General features: G+C 43.1%; 1 protein-coding gene across 10 annotated transcripts in view; it reads right to left on the minus strand.

Moving 5' to 3' along the window:
- The window catches only part of DIP2C (disco interacting protein 2 homolog C), a 346,599-nt gene that overhangs the window by 62,323 nt on the left and 270,207 nt on the right, over window positions 1–14,069 (minus strand). For all 10 annotated transcript variants that reach the window (XM_075271576.1, XM_075271574.1, XM_075271578.1 and 7 more), the window contains 2 exons: window positions 11,237–11,373; window positions 7,399–7,607 (listed from right to left, as the gene is read on the minus strand). In XM_075271576.1, coding sequence (XP_075127677.1) covers window positions 7,399–7,607; window positions 11,237–11,373 — 346 coding nt within the window. The remainder of the gene's footprint in view (window positions 1–7,398; window positions 7,608–11,236; window positions 11,374–14,069) is intronic.

The raw sequence follows: 14,069 nt of genomic DNA on the forward strand, positions 1-14,069 counted from the left end.
TTATAACTTGTGATATATTTCTGAGTTAACAAAAGGCGGCGGCTATATTTGGGGGCTACGTAAAGCCACCAATAATAGAAATGACAAACTCAGCTTTCCTACATTCAATGGCATCAATATCAAAGGTGTAGTTTTTCACGGATGACAATAGACTGCAATCTTTCCTTGCTTACTTGAAGAAGAAAACACGGAGATGGTTTTTTCAGCACAGTATATAATGGTTTGAGGCTGCACGGGCAGAGGCACCATTTTTGTTATATGTGAGGTGTGGCGGAGACGGCACATTTTATACCGTCTGTTTATTCTTCTTGGAAGGCTGAATGATGACTTTCCTCTACAAAAAGACCTGAATTTATAGCGGCTCAGAGCCGACATCTGGTCGGGAGCTTTCTATATCTTTAGAAAGATGGGATAGATTTCAGACTTTCCGATTGCACTTGGCCATCATCTCTCGGCTCAGACTAAAATTGATAATATTATGCTTTACCCATGTAAATGCCATATATAATAAAGAGATCTACAGCCCAGAAAGTAAAGTTGTAAGATAAGGCGAAAAAGTTTATTGTACTGGATTTTACAGAATGCTGTAAAGTGAGACTCACAGAATGCTGTAAAGTGAGTTTCAACGGACTATCAGAAAATAGGTCATGTTAGAGATAATCCTCTATGAGTAGTCCTCCATTTTTGTATCTGTCATCCATGTTGTATTCTAATATAGATATACTAACGATTATATATAAATGCTACGAGGTGAGGTCACTCTGAGTGTGAAAGGATGTAGACATGGACATGTCTGTAAGCAGTGGCGTAACTACCGCTGTAGCAGAAGAGGCAGCTGCCACAGGGCCCGGGACATTAGGGGCCCGGTGACCGCTGCTACCGCTGCTATCATTATACTCGGGGGTCTTTTTGGACCCCCGAGTATAATGATTGGCAGCCTGGGAGAGGTAAGAAACATAAAAAACACTGTTAATTACCTCTTCACGATCCTGGGCAGGCTTTGGCCTAGTCGTCTGACGTCTCATGACCCCGGCCTGCGTCCCGGATCATGTGACGTCTGACGTCATTGAAGATGAACTACAGCGGAGGCCGACAGCGTAGGAGCCGAGAGATGGGTGAGTTTTTTTTCTATGTTTTTCTCCCCCTGGGTCTCCGATTATTATACTCTGGGGTCTGAAAACCCCCCAGAGTATAATAATTGTTTACGGGTGTCCACAGTGGGGCATAATACTGTGTGCAGGGGCCACTATGGGGTACAATACTGTGTGCAGGGCCACTATGGGGGATAATACTGTGTGCAGGGGCCACTATGGAGGATAATACTGTGTGCAGGGCCACTATGGGGTATAATACTGAGTGCAGGGGCCACTATGGGGTATAATACTGTGTGCAGGGGCCACTATGGGGGATAATAGAGCACGCAGGAATGCGTAGGAGGGGGTCGGTCGAGGTCTTTGGCGTCGGTGTCGGTCGGGGGGGAGCCCATGTCAAAAGTTCACCACGGGGCCCCACCATTCCTAGTTACACCACTGTCTGTAAGGTCTTGATTTTTATCTCGGAGGCCTCATTGTGAGAGGACACATCTGTGTCCTGTGTACTGTTCTTATCTTTTTTTGGTCTGTGAAACCTTCACTTATTAATCTTATATGTTTAGACACTTTCACAGGAAAGCACTATAAGAATTGGACATATTGATAAAATAAACTGAACTCTTCTGATTCGCAAACAGAGCTGTGTGTGTGAGAAGATTTCTCTTCAGATCTGAATAGTATAAGTAAATCTGGAAATCTACTTAGGGCTAGTTCACACGAAGTTAACGCGCGCGCATTCTGGCACGTACACACGTGTCAGAATGTGAGCACTCAAAACAGACCCCATTCATTTCAATGTGTCGGCTTATGGGTGTATAACGCGCGTAATTTTGTGCGCGTAATATTGCGCCTGCAAAATTTGCAGATTTACATTATAGCAATGACTATAAAGATGACTGAACTTCCACTGAGATAATAGATGATCAGAGAACTGGCAAGTATATATGGAGGCAGAAGAGCTTTAGTAAGGGGGAGCCTGGAGTGTCCCTTTAATTCCTGTAACTGTAGCTTCTGGAAAGGATCTAAACAATACGCAAAAAGGAGTCATAAAATGCACCAAAATTCTCAAGCTGGGGTCTATTTTTTATGTAAAATATTGGTGTACATGTTTACCAGCCCTGTCATAGTGTTTGAAAGAGAAAAGTGTTACATGTTTGAGTAGCGCTAAATATAACACGTTATATTTTTAGAATTCTGCAGCCATTTTTAGTAAATTGTAAATTCATTCATCCAATTACACTACAGAAAAATATTCCATAATTTGCTTTTGTTTGTTGCACTTTATGTGAATTGTGAGGATGATGTGACAGACTTGGCAGCAGAATGAAATCCTGCGTGAGCGAAAACTCAGGCCTGGCAGCAGCATATACAACAGCCTGGTTATGATGGGTATATTCAAGGTCTATGAAATCCCCTATAGCTGTGTACTATCCAGGACTGGACCTTCACTGTCCTATGCATCTTCATTTTCCCCATTTCCTATTAAAAGTATTACGCTTAGGCTAGGTTCACACTTGCCACAGGCTCTCCATCATTCGGATTTGCCAGAGAACCCAAATGACAGAGAACAAATCCGCTAAAATAGTGGTTACCCACGGACACCCACAAACCCCATAAACTATAACGTGGTGTGCCAGGTGTCCATCAGCTTTCTTTCATTTTTATATTGAAATCTGATGAAGGAAAAGTACTCCTTTGCTCAAAAAAAGCAGCAAAATCTGCAAGAAAAACCACTGCATTTCCACAATGTGGGGCTGTAGCCTAAAGGTTCTGCCACTAGGTGTCTCCCTCCTTGCTAATTTGCTATTCTCTCTCTGTTACTAGGGAAGGTTCGTCTTTAGTAACCAGCAAGCTCAGGACAAGAACAAAGTGAGCGGTGGAGGGAGGGTCAGACCTGTCTTCACAGTTTCTATATGTATACACACAGCTTTCCTTTTCTGTAAACCACACGGAGAAGATTCTAGTGTATCCCACATCTCAGAGTGAATGTAAGGAAAGACAACTCTAATTACTTCTGACTAGCTGTTTGTGTTATTACCGATAGGGTATTAGTCATAGACAGCAAGCAGCTTCCCTGATTGTGCTCAAGATTTTTCTTTTTCTTTGTTTGTCGGGGATCTTCTTAGCTGCACCAAGACCTGAATTTGCAGTCACCCTGGATCTCCTTTATTATATTTGTTTGCAGTGGCGTAACTAGGAATGGCGGGGCGCCGTGGCGAAATTTTGACATGCCCCCCCTACCTGACCGACACCGAAGACCTTGACCGCCCCCCCCCCCGCATTCCTGCGTGCTCTATTATGTCCCTTAGTGGCCCGTGCACACAGTATTACACCCCATTATGCCCCATAATGAACACCCATGAACAATTATTATACTCTGAGGTATTTTCAGACCCCAGAGTATAATAATCGGAGACCGAGGGGAGATACAGACATAAAAAAAAAGTTACTTACCTGTCTCCGGCTCCGCTGCAGTCTTTGGTTGTGTTGGTCATCTTTAATAACGCACGGATGTCACATGACATTTCATGTCCTCCCCTCCATCTCTGCCCCTAGGTTACTGTTGCTCCTCAATTGCTCCACACCACACATACATACACACTCACACATACACACACACACTCTCCATTCTGCATCTCACATCCCCCTCCCCTTCAGTACAATACAATACAATACACAGAGCGCCCCCTGACTACTATTAGACAGTCATTAGTAACAGCAATTGCAGGCAAGTCTGAATACAAACAATAAGTAGAGTACTGATCCATCTACTGACCTCCACCTCCTCCTAATACACAGCCATCAGGACACTGTCCCCTCCTCCTAATACACAGATATCAGGACACTGTCCTCTCCCCTCCTCCACAACACACATACATACACACTCACACACAGACACACACACACATTCTCCATTCTCCATCTCACATTAATCCCTCCCCCTCAGTACCTAGCAGCACATCTCTCCTCTTCTTTGCTTGCAGGACTGTATGGGCTATAAAGACACGCCCACCTATTCATGTGACGGCTGACGTCACACAAGGTCCTACAAGCATTCCCCCCGATCTTATCGCACTTACAACAGTTTGTCTGTGATAAGATCGGGGGTAGCAGGGGTAGCTGTCACCGGACCCCTAATGTCCCGGACCCTGTGGCAGCTGCCTCTGCTGCTATGGTGGTAGTTACGCCACTGTTTGTTTGCTATTTTACAGATACTCCTTACATAATTACATGCAAAGAAACCAGTAATAGTAATAATGAATGTACAATACAGATTGGTCTGTACTGTACCTGCCCTTGCCTCAGAGAGAAATGTAAAATGTGCTGCAGCCATAATAGGGTTAATATCAGCAGGAAAACGGATATGACATCACGTGCGAAGATTTATATAGCTAGAAAAAAGACCCTACAGATATTTCACTTTTCGATGAAAACTCATGGTCCTATGGAGGCATACCCCTGCTCTTTAATTCTTTGTACTGCCATATCGTGCTCCGTACACCGCTATATTACAAAGTTATGAATAGCTACCAAAGAAAACCACAAAATTTGCATGTCTTTGGTGGCCCTACTTTTGCTCTGTTCAACTTGAAGATTTTGCTGAACCGTAAAACACTTGTGTGAATGAAGTCTGAATAATTAAAAGTAAACTATTAGCTATCGACCCTTTACACAAACTAATTTCTGTGAAAATGGCTCCTAGTTTACATTCTATTAGCTGAGCCCAAAACTTTTTCTAGAAAAACCAGATTAAGACAATCTATGCTTCGGTAATGACATCTATAATCGTTACGGCCATGGACATTTTCTAGACTATTTGAGCTTTTATCGGGACATGTTTAGGAATTCATTATCACGTTATTGTAAAATCACAGAGAATTGGCTTTCGCTATACACCCTGTTAGGGCCATTGATGTCCTCTGAGGCTATATCCATAATAGTTTGATGTAAATTCTAAAAAGACTGTAAGACAAGAAAGATGGCGACATGGTTTGCATAAAATTGCATTTTCCTCTAAGGTATTGTGAAAGACTTGTAAATGGCTTAACTATCAAAGGGAATTATACTAGCGGCACGCAATACCTGGAATACAAATGATTTTAAGATAGGAAATAAGACCACAAAAGATTCAAGGGATTTTTTTTCTACCTACACTAAGGCTGAGTTCACACTGTGTTTTTTAGAGCCGATTTTGAGGGAGTCTCAAAATCAGTTTCAAAAAGTGCCCCAATTGTTCTCAATGGGAGGCAGTAACTCCCATTGGGAGGCAGTAACTTTTTTCAGAGCACTGCCTTATATTGCTGCAGGTGAATGTTGAATTGTTGTTGAATACACGGCGTGTGGCCACATACTGAACAACCTCATTGGAGAGGCTGAGGGTTTCTACCATGGTTTACACAAGCAAAATACTCATCAGATTTTTCCAACATATATTTTGTCAAAAATGCAGCCTAACAAAAAGAGGATAAACCCAAATAGGGTAAGGGCCGGTTCACACATGCTGATGTGTTCCGTCCGGAAGGAGTCTGCATGAGGAATGATACATGCGGGCAGTGCGGCAAGCACACGGACCCCATTATAGTGTATGGGGTCTGTGCGCTTGAACTGCACAGCGCTTGCAGTTGCGCTTTTATTTCGTCCAGGTGGGTCCTCATGCGGACTCCTTCCGGACGGAACACATCAGCATGTGTGAACCGGCCCTAAGGTGACTGCAGACATATTGGAACAACCAGGGGATAAGGAGAAAAACCACCACAATGGTTACATAGTTACATAGTAGATGAGGATGGATGAAGACATCAACTCCAACCTAAAACCCTACAATCACAATATCTATCTATCTATCTATCTATCTATCTATCTATCTATCTATCTATCTATCTATCTATCTACAGTCAGGGTCTTGGGTTGCTAGGTGGGGTGGCATAGACACACAAGTCCAGTTTCTTTTAGTCCAAGACAAAGGTAGAGTTTTATTTTCACTCAAAAAGCTAGTGCAGCAACAAAAGGAAACAATAGAAAAATAAATCCCTGCCCGGCTAGGCTCTAACTAAACATAGAATATGTTACCTCACCTAGACTAACAGAAATCCAAAAAAGCCAGTAGAATCATTCAGGACACAGCTCCAAAAATATGACCTCTCTGTCAGCTCTCCAGCCAAGCTCTGCCAAAGTGTTGCTGCTGGAGCAACTACTTAAGCCTCCTTGATGAGGAGACTCTCTGCAGCTGAGTTGCTGCCGGAACATCCCCAAAGTGTGGACTGGAGGGGGGTGGAATGACAGGTCCCACTACCAACCTACCTGCCATTCCTAAAAATCCAGCCCAATACTGAGCATTTACCAAAATGCTCAGCAGACGAAAGTTGTCTGCTGAGAACAAACATATATATATATATATATATATATATATATATATATATATATTGCCCTACAGGGTTGCTCCCGTTCTAGATAACTCCTTCAACATCTATACATAAATAACACAGGATTCTATAAGTCATGGTCACACACAGCTCAGAGTTTTCTAGCTCAGGCCTAGAAAATTCTCCCATAGAAGTCAATGAAGATCTCTAGACTGCAGGTTAATACAGCCCATGTGAATGCTGTAGGGCATATCTCCAAATGCTCTTAACAGCTGGACAAGATGGCAACCCCCTATAAAAATATAATAAAATAGCTACAATCCATAAAGCGGATTATGACTATATTCCACTATCTGGCTTACTTAGTAAAAGTACAGGTGATAAATTCCCTTTAAAGTGAGAAATTTGGACCTTCCATCATAAGGCTGGCATTTATCAAACAGGTGATATCTAATGATGAGTCTTCAGGACTGTAGAGAATACATATTCCCCATGGTTATCCTGTGAATAAAGTGGTGACAGGTAACGCAAATCCCAAAGGTCTTCCATTTCTATTTTCCAATCTATCCCATTTATACGAGACCTCAATGACAAGACTAGATTAGAGAATTGCTATAGAGTTTGGCTTCCTTTACTTATACTTGTCAAACCTACTCCTGAAGAAGGCTAAAAATACAACTAATGGCTAAAATGGAGAGGAATGAAGTGGTAGCTTTCCAAAAGCCTGCCAGGTAGTGGTTGCCATGATGTGCCCTGGAACATGTATTAAAATATATCCTCTGTGCATACCTGCCAGGGACCTTCATGTACAGGTAGACAACAGTAGAGGGATAAGCAAGACATTATGGCTGGGCTGCTCCACTCTGGACAATGGCAGTACTTGCAGTTTTTGCCTATAAACTCTATGATCAAAAAGACAAAACTACAAAAACATTTTCACAAACCTTCCTCTATAGACGAACTTCATTGGTTCCACCGCTAGTGCCGTTGCTACTATGTCATCAGCATTGTGTCTCCGTCCACTCACAACCATCAGGCCATCCATTTTTCCCACGACAAAGACCAGCCCAGCTGGTCCAATAAATCCCAGAAGGCCTGTCCTTATAAATGGATATTCACTTATCGGTGCTCCTGAGCTTGTCATTGGGAAAACCTAAAAAACAATAGAAGATAAAAAAGATAAAACTAACAAGAAACTCAGAGTTTACCTTTTAAAGGGAATCTGTTTCCAGGCCCAGCCCGCAGGTAGATAGGTTAGGGTCACCTAAATCAAACTGTGTCTTCCCTTGGTGAATTGTTGCCTCCTTCGTTTTTAACAATATGCAAATAAGCTATTTGCAGCTTTGCTGTTTACCTCTTTGGAGCAATGACAACTCCTTGGTTGCTCCAAATATCTCATTTGCATGTTGACAATACCAGCAATATCTCAGAAATGGAGGCACAAGGAGAAGACACTGTTGACTGAGGTGACCCTAGCCTACCTGTTTGCTGGGCTGATATGCTAGGTTCTGGGGATAGTGCCCCTTTAAGAAACCCCTCTCTTTGCAACATACAAATATGACATATTTCTCATTTATTCATGTGCAATGCATTCAAAGACACTTCCATTATTGAGGCGTGAACAGGTCATTTGGTCTCATTCACCGAACCTATTTGCACTCATTGAGTGTTGCTGTTGACAGCTGATCAGCGGAGGTCCCCGATATCAGATCTCCAGCAACTGGATATTGATGTCCAAGGATCAATCAATATCTAACTCTCAAAGAACCTTTTGAAATAGTGACACCATTGCAGCTACTCTTTATTTGTTAGGTCAGCATACTACGCAGTAAGGCAAACTATACCCAATATGCAAGACATGTTAAAAGATACAGTAATACCAAGTGTGCGCCTCCCCTATATATACAGCCTGCTCATTGCTGTGCACTATGTAGATATCTGGATAACCCTGCCTTCAGGACACGTTATTTAGTTTCTTCCTTTATTCTTTTACTTGTGTTCCCAGCATTAGAATTCATACTAGGTTGCAATACATTGCAGAAAAGCATTAAAATTGAAATACCGCACAGAGTCTGCAAATCCTCCCAGGTTTTGTCTTCCAAGTGCACGGCAAGAACACTCTATTCAATTATTAACATTCACTACAGACAAACGCCTTTAATGGTGAGCGCTCAGCATGCTGACAGCAGTCTCCTGCTCAACAGACATGATACGACCTTCATTGTGTAACTTACTGTGCGCAGCACTACATTATTTCCAATAGCAGGGATTACAGAAATACGGGGAAGAGAATGCTGGAACAGATTTCCCATATGATCCTAATGTCATAGATATGCCAAGAAAATGATATGAATATAAGCGGGGCCGCTGTAGGTACACTTTGCCTAAAGTATTCAATCACATGGCCACATGGTCAGAGGACACAAACTCAGTACCCATACTGTCCAGTAGATGGTGATGTAGACCTGTCCCAAGGGATATAGTGTGTATGAGTCTGTATGTTCTATGGTAATAAGATTCTGGGTCGTTAAGAGTCCACATTATAGAGCCAATTAATGGCATTGCTGTTCACTGCTTTGGGGTAATGGCCAAGCCCTTCATGCGCGAAAATACATTTGCATATTGAAAGATTTAGATGTGGATGTTCCAGTTCCCAAGGGGAAAACACTATCTCTCTGTGGGGCTGGGCTGATATGCCGAGTTCTGCTGACAGACTCCCTTTAAGGGAAATTAATCAAGACTGGTATAACATATGCCAGTCTTGAGGACGCGACATATATCTCTGAATGAGTCTGGCACATTTCTGTCCCTCCGTGTGCCATAAAGTCAAATCTACAACAGACAGGAGCTGGTTACAGAGACCATGCCCCTTGTCCTATAACCCGGACCACCAACCATTTTTTGAAAAAACATGGGGAGGGCGTTAGAAAAGTTGTAAATGTTTATGTGAAATCAGGTTTGCTCAAAAATTTGTAATTTTTTATGCCAGACAGTGGATATACATAAATGAATAATTCCCTTTAATATGTCCAAGTAAGAATGACAGCAATCTCAGATAAGAGCTTCTTCAGTAGAAGTTATAAAGCAGGGGGGGAGGGGGGTATTTTGTGAATTTAAAACAGAATTCCTGAACAAATTTACACTACAGGGACAAATAAATGAAAGATACACTTTGTCCAAGATTAGAAAAACATGGCTGATTTTTTGCCGAAACAGCATCACACCTGCTCGTGGGTTGAACATGGCATTAAAGGAAGTCTGTCACCTCCCCAACTCACTTAAACTTCACCCATAGAGAAATAGATGCCATGACATAGATGCCCCAAGAAAATGAAATTTTATTCACTATACAAATAAGGTGCACTAGGGGGCGTTCCGTCAGTTACGGAGCACCGCCCTAGCTGATGAATCCACGCCCCCTCTTATGTTTGTGCCGTCCCTGTGCAGCAGGAGCTGAGCTGATATCACCATCCCCTTGCCAAAATCTCACACATGTGCAAAATCTATGACCATAGAATGCAAGCGCCTCCTGCTCAGCCCTGTGCCCGGAAGAAAAACGTAAGCTTCACGGGGAGAACTGTAAGGGTAAGTTCACACAGTGGAAAATGACGAGGAGCTCACAGTGAATAGGAAGTCTTGACCAGGACAAGCAGGACACTTATATTGCTGTGTTCTCTAACAATGCGAGGCAGAATCTGCCACTGATTCATGGGAGAAATCTGCCCCCAAATCCATGGCAAATTCCTCAATGTCAACTTACCCTAAAAGCACAATACGCATGCACAAGATGTCGCATCATCAGATCAACTCCCGCCGCATGGAGACGGCACAAACATGAAAAGGGGTGTGAATTAATCTGCTAGATCGTTGCTTGGTAAACTGAGGAAACGTCCCCTGTGCTCCATGTGCCTAATCTAGATGATGAATCAAAGTTCGTTTCTGCACCATCCACACCAGCCTCAAACATAAAAAAGTATGATCTTTATTGGTGTTCTGGTATCTATATCACTATTGCCTGAGGTCCTGGGTTTGAATCCAACCAAGGGCAAGATCTACATATAGTTTGTATGTTCTCCCCGTGTTCTTTTGGAATTCCTCCTGGTTCTCCCACATGCCAAAAATATACAGATAGGAAAACTGGCTTCCTTTAAAACAACTGACCCTTGTGGATGTTGGGAATGGCTGCCAGTATGGCTCCCAAGAGAAAAGCACCTAACAAATGTAATTGTCATTTTTGCCCACCCCAGCACCTCCCTGGGTTTTCCCAGGTACCCTGGAAAACCCCCATCAGTCACGGGCTTTGGTACTTAGTGTGATCTTATAGTAGCGGTATTATTTCAAGGCCTGTTCTTGTATCTTGACACGGATTACCCCATTATATGGATGAGATTATACTACTATATACCGTTTTGTACTGAATATTCAGTACTCCGTACAGAGATATCTGAGATTTATTCACGTCTTCCTGTACCTACTAGTGACTTATTACAGTCATTACCCTTAAGGCCCGGACTTAGAAATGTAAGCACCTATGGTCTAAGTGCTAAATTACATTTTAATGTAGCATGGGAAATTAAGTGGTGAAGAGAATTAAAAGCTTCCGTTTTCCTCCAGCTCATGAGATGCTGAGAACACGTCACCCAAAAGATGCTGATATCAAGAAAATGATACATCCATAGAAATGAGGCAGATAATAAAGGTCAGCCGGAGTCCTGGCTGGATATGGAAATATATGACAGCAGAAGTGACGTTAATCTGTTTTAATAAAGTACAGTCACTAACCTCAAAGGTGTTCTTGGTCATACCGGACAGACCATAATAAGATGTGCCTGTAGCGAGCGCGCACACACACAGCTCTCCTATCTCGTCTGTCCGACATAGCTGTGGGATCCCATCAGGTTTCACCGAACACATAATAGCTGAAATAGATGAACAGTGGGTTAAAACTATTGTTATCAATATAGTTAATATAGAGGGTCCCCTATTCTGGTCTCCAGACTACAAAGAGTGTCTCTCGTTCTGGAGGAACCATCCTGTCCTCTATTACACAGAAACTCAGAATGGACAATGTGCAATACTTATGTTCTCCTCCGGAGGTGCTGTAGGGAAACTTAACACTGGCTACAAGATTTCCTTACAAACTACAGTCGATTGATGGACCCTTAGAATAGGCGATAGATATGCGATCTTTGACGATCCAACAGCCGGCCGCTACACGGATAGGCTGTTTGGAGTTCCTTCCAGTCTGTGTGCTATACATTGCAGGGAGCCAGAAGCAGTTGGCTCATATTAATGGGATGTGAGATCCAGTACTGGTGACCAGCCATGGAGCCATCTGCTTCCTGATCCCTGCACTATATAGTACACAGACCGGATGAACCTCTGAACGGCTGACCTGTTCAGGGGCCGATTGTTGGCCTCACACTGATCAGATATTTATGGTCTATCTTAAAGACAGTCCATGAAATAAAAAAGTGGATAACCCTTTTAAGCTGACCCTACACATTGTATTAACATTGGCCAAACATATCAATTCCAGTGGGACCAACTAACCGTCTATAGTGTGGGCGTCTCCTGCCTATCCCCAGATGACAGAGGTTGAATTTCAACATGTGCAATCTTTGAGCATTTGAAGAATAACCCATAAGTATTGGGCACCACTACACTCACCACATGATGCTCGGCTGAACCAAGCACAGATGAGTCTTTGATGGGTCGGGAGGATTTGGCCAAACACTTGTTCACAGCTATCTAATGCGTCTGGTCAGCCTTAGACCATACAACTAGATGGCAGCAGGATCTACGTTCTGGCGATACTGAAATATTCCTGTTATGTGCGCGGGTGATGTTATTAGTTCAGGCATGTCGCCCTCATCTATCGGTTGTGTTTGTTTTTAGTCCTTTCGTTTAGCGCGTGTTTACACAGATAAGTACATATACATAGCAATAAGCACAAACAGGCGCATGTTTATTTAATTGGACTTCTCATATGTCAAGAAGCATTACAAGTAAATGAGGTAAACAATTCTGGTTTTGTTATTCCAAAATTTACAAAAGGAAAACTAAAGGAGATGTTGTCCTCCCGCTGGCAGCAAATGAGCGCGGAGCGGAGAGCAGCTGCAAGCAATCTTGTGTGAAGGCATCTTTCACATGTTCCACTTTTCCTTTTTTCGAGAGACTGCCTCAAACAATGTGGTTAGCTCAGCTGTAGATTTTATCCCTTTGGCACACCCAGTCTCTGGCCTTAGATGACCAGAGGAAACCATGGCTGAGAGGTCTGGGTAAATATACCTATGCTATAAGGAAAGTACATCATGTTCCTAATACTCAAGGATTCTCGATAACCCCGGGGAAATCTGGATGGATATGAACATATAAGACTACAGGCGATTTCATCTACAGATATGTCTACATGAATAGTATTCAGGCATGTGGTGGTTTTTATTATTTAGGATACAAAAAGGTTAAAGAAAAAATTGCCATAAATTTTAGATGCTGCAGTGAAGGAGCCCTGGCACTATTGTAGGCAATACTGCCCATTGAGACGGGTAAGATTCCTATTGTTCTTACACTTATATCTACTCCTAAGGATTAGCCAATAGTGAAATATTCCAGAAAACATTAAAGTGACCTCCAGTTATAAAAACACATTTTATAAATGAATAGTACAGGTAGATGGTAATGCATCTTATTAAAAAAAATCTTTTCTTAAAAATGTCACCGTATTTTCCGGACTATAAGGCGCACATAAAAACCTAAGATTTCCTCAGAAATCGTAAGTGCGCCTTATAGTCCGGTGCGCCTTATATATGGATGGAAGCGGCGGCAAAGTCTGCGTGCCGCTTCCATACATACATAAAAGGCACCGTAAGGGTGCATTCACACTACGGAAATTTCCCCATAGAAATGATTGGAAAAAAGCAGTCCATTCATTTCTATGAGGAGCGCTCGCATGCCGGCTCCCATAGAAATGAATGCGAAGTGTCCGGCAGCCCTGCTGTAACGCCGGCGTGTACGGCTGTGATACACGCTGGCGTTCCGTAGTGTGAATGCACCCTTAAAAGTTATATTAAACTACCCCCCCCCCCCCCCCGTTTAAAATAAAACCCTGAAACAGAATGTGAAACTTACCGAACGGTGCAGGGTGGGCGGGCATTCAGGCCTCCTCTTCCTCCGATGTCCTGACCACTTCCTCCGGCGCTCGCGAACTGATAATGACCTGGGCGCATGCGCAATATCATAATGCTTCTACTACGGCTACTGCGCATGCGCCCAGGCCATTATCAGTTCGCGAGCGCCGGAGGAGGAGGACGGAACATCGGAGGAAGAGGAAGCCTGAATGCCCGCCCACCCTGCACCGTTCGGTAAGTTTCACATTCTGTTTCAGGGTTTTATTTTAAAACGGGGGGTGGGGGTGGTAGTTTAATATAACTTTTACGGTTGGGCTCTATCAGCATGATTTTGCTGATAGAGCCCCTTTAACTCCTCGCCTGCCGAGCGCTTCCAATAGAAGCAGCTGGCACGCGGGGGGTTAAGCGGCCGCTGGCAAAGTCTGCGTGCCGCCACTTTCAATAACATATAATGCGCACCGGACTGCGCCTTATAGTCCGGTGCG

Source organism: Leptodactylus fuscus, chromosome 4, assembly GCF_031893055.1.
Source record: "Leptodactylus fuscus isolate aLepFus1 chromosome 4, aLepFus1.hap2, whole genome shotgun sequence".
NCBI lineage: Eukaryota > Metazoa > Chordata > Amphibia > Anura > Leptodactylidae > Leptodactylus > Leptodactylus fuscus.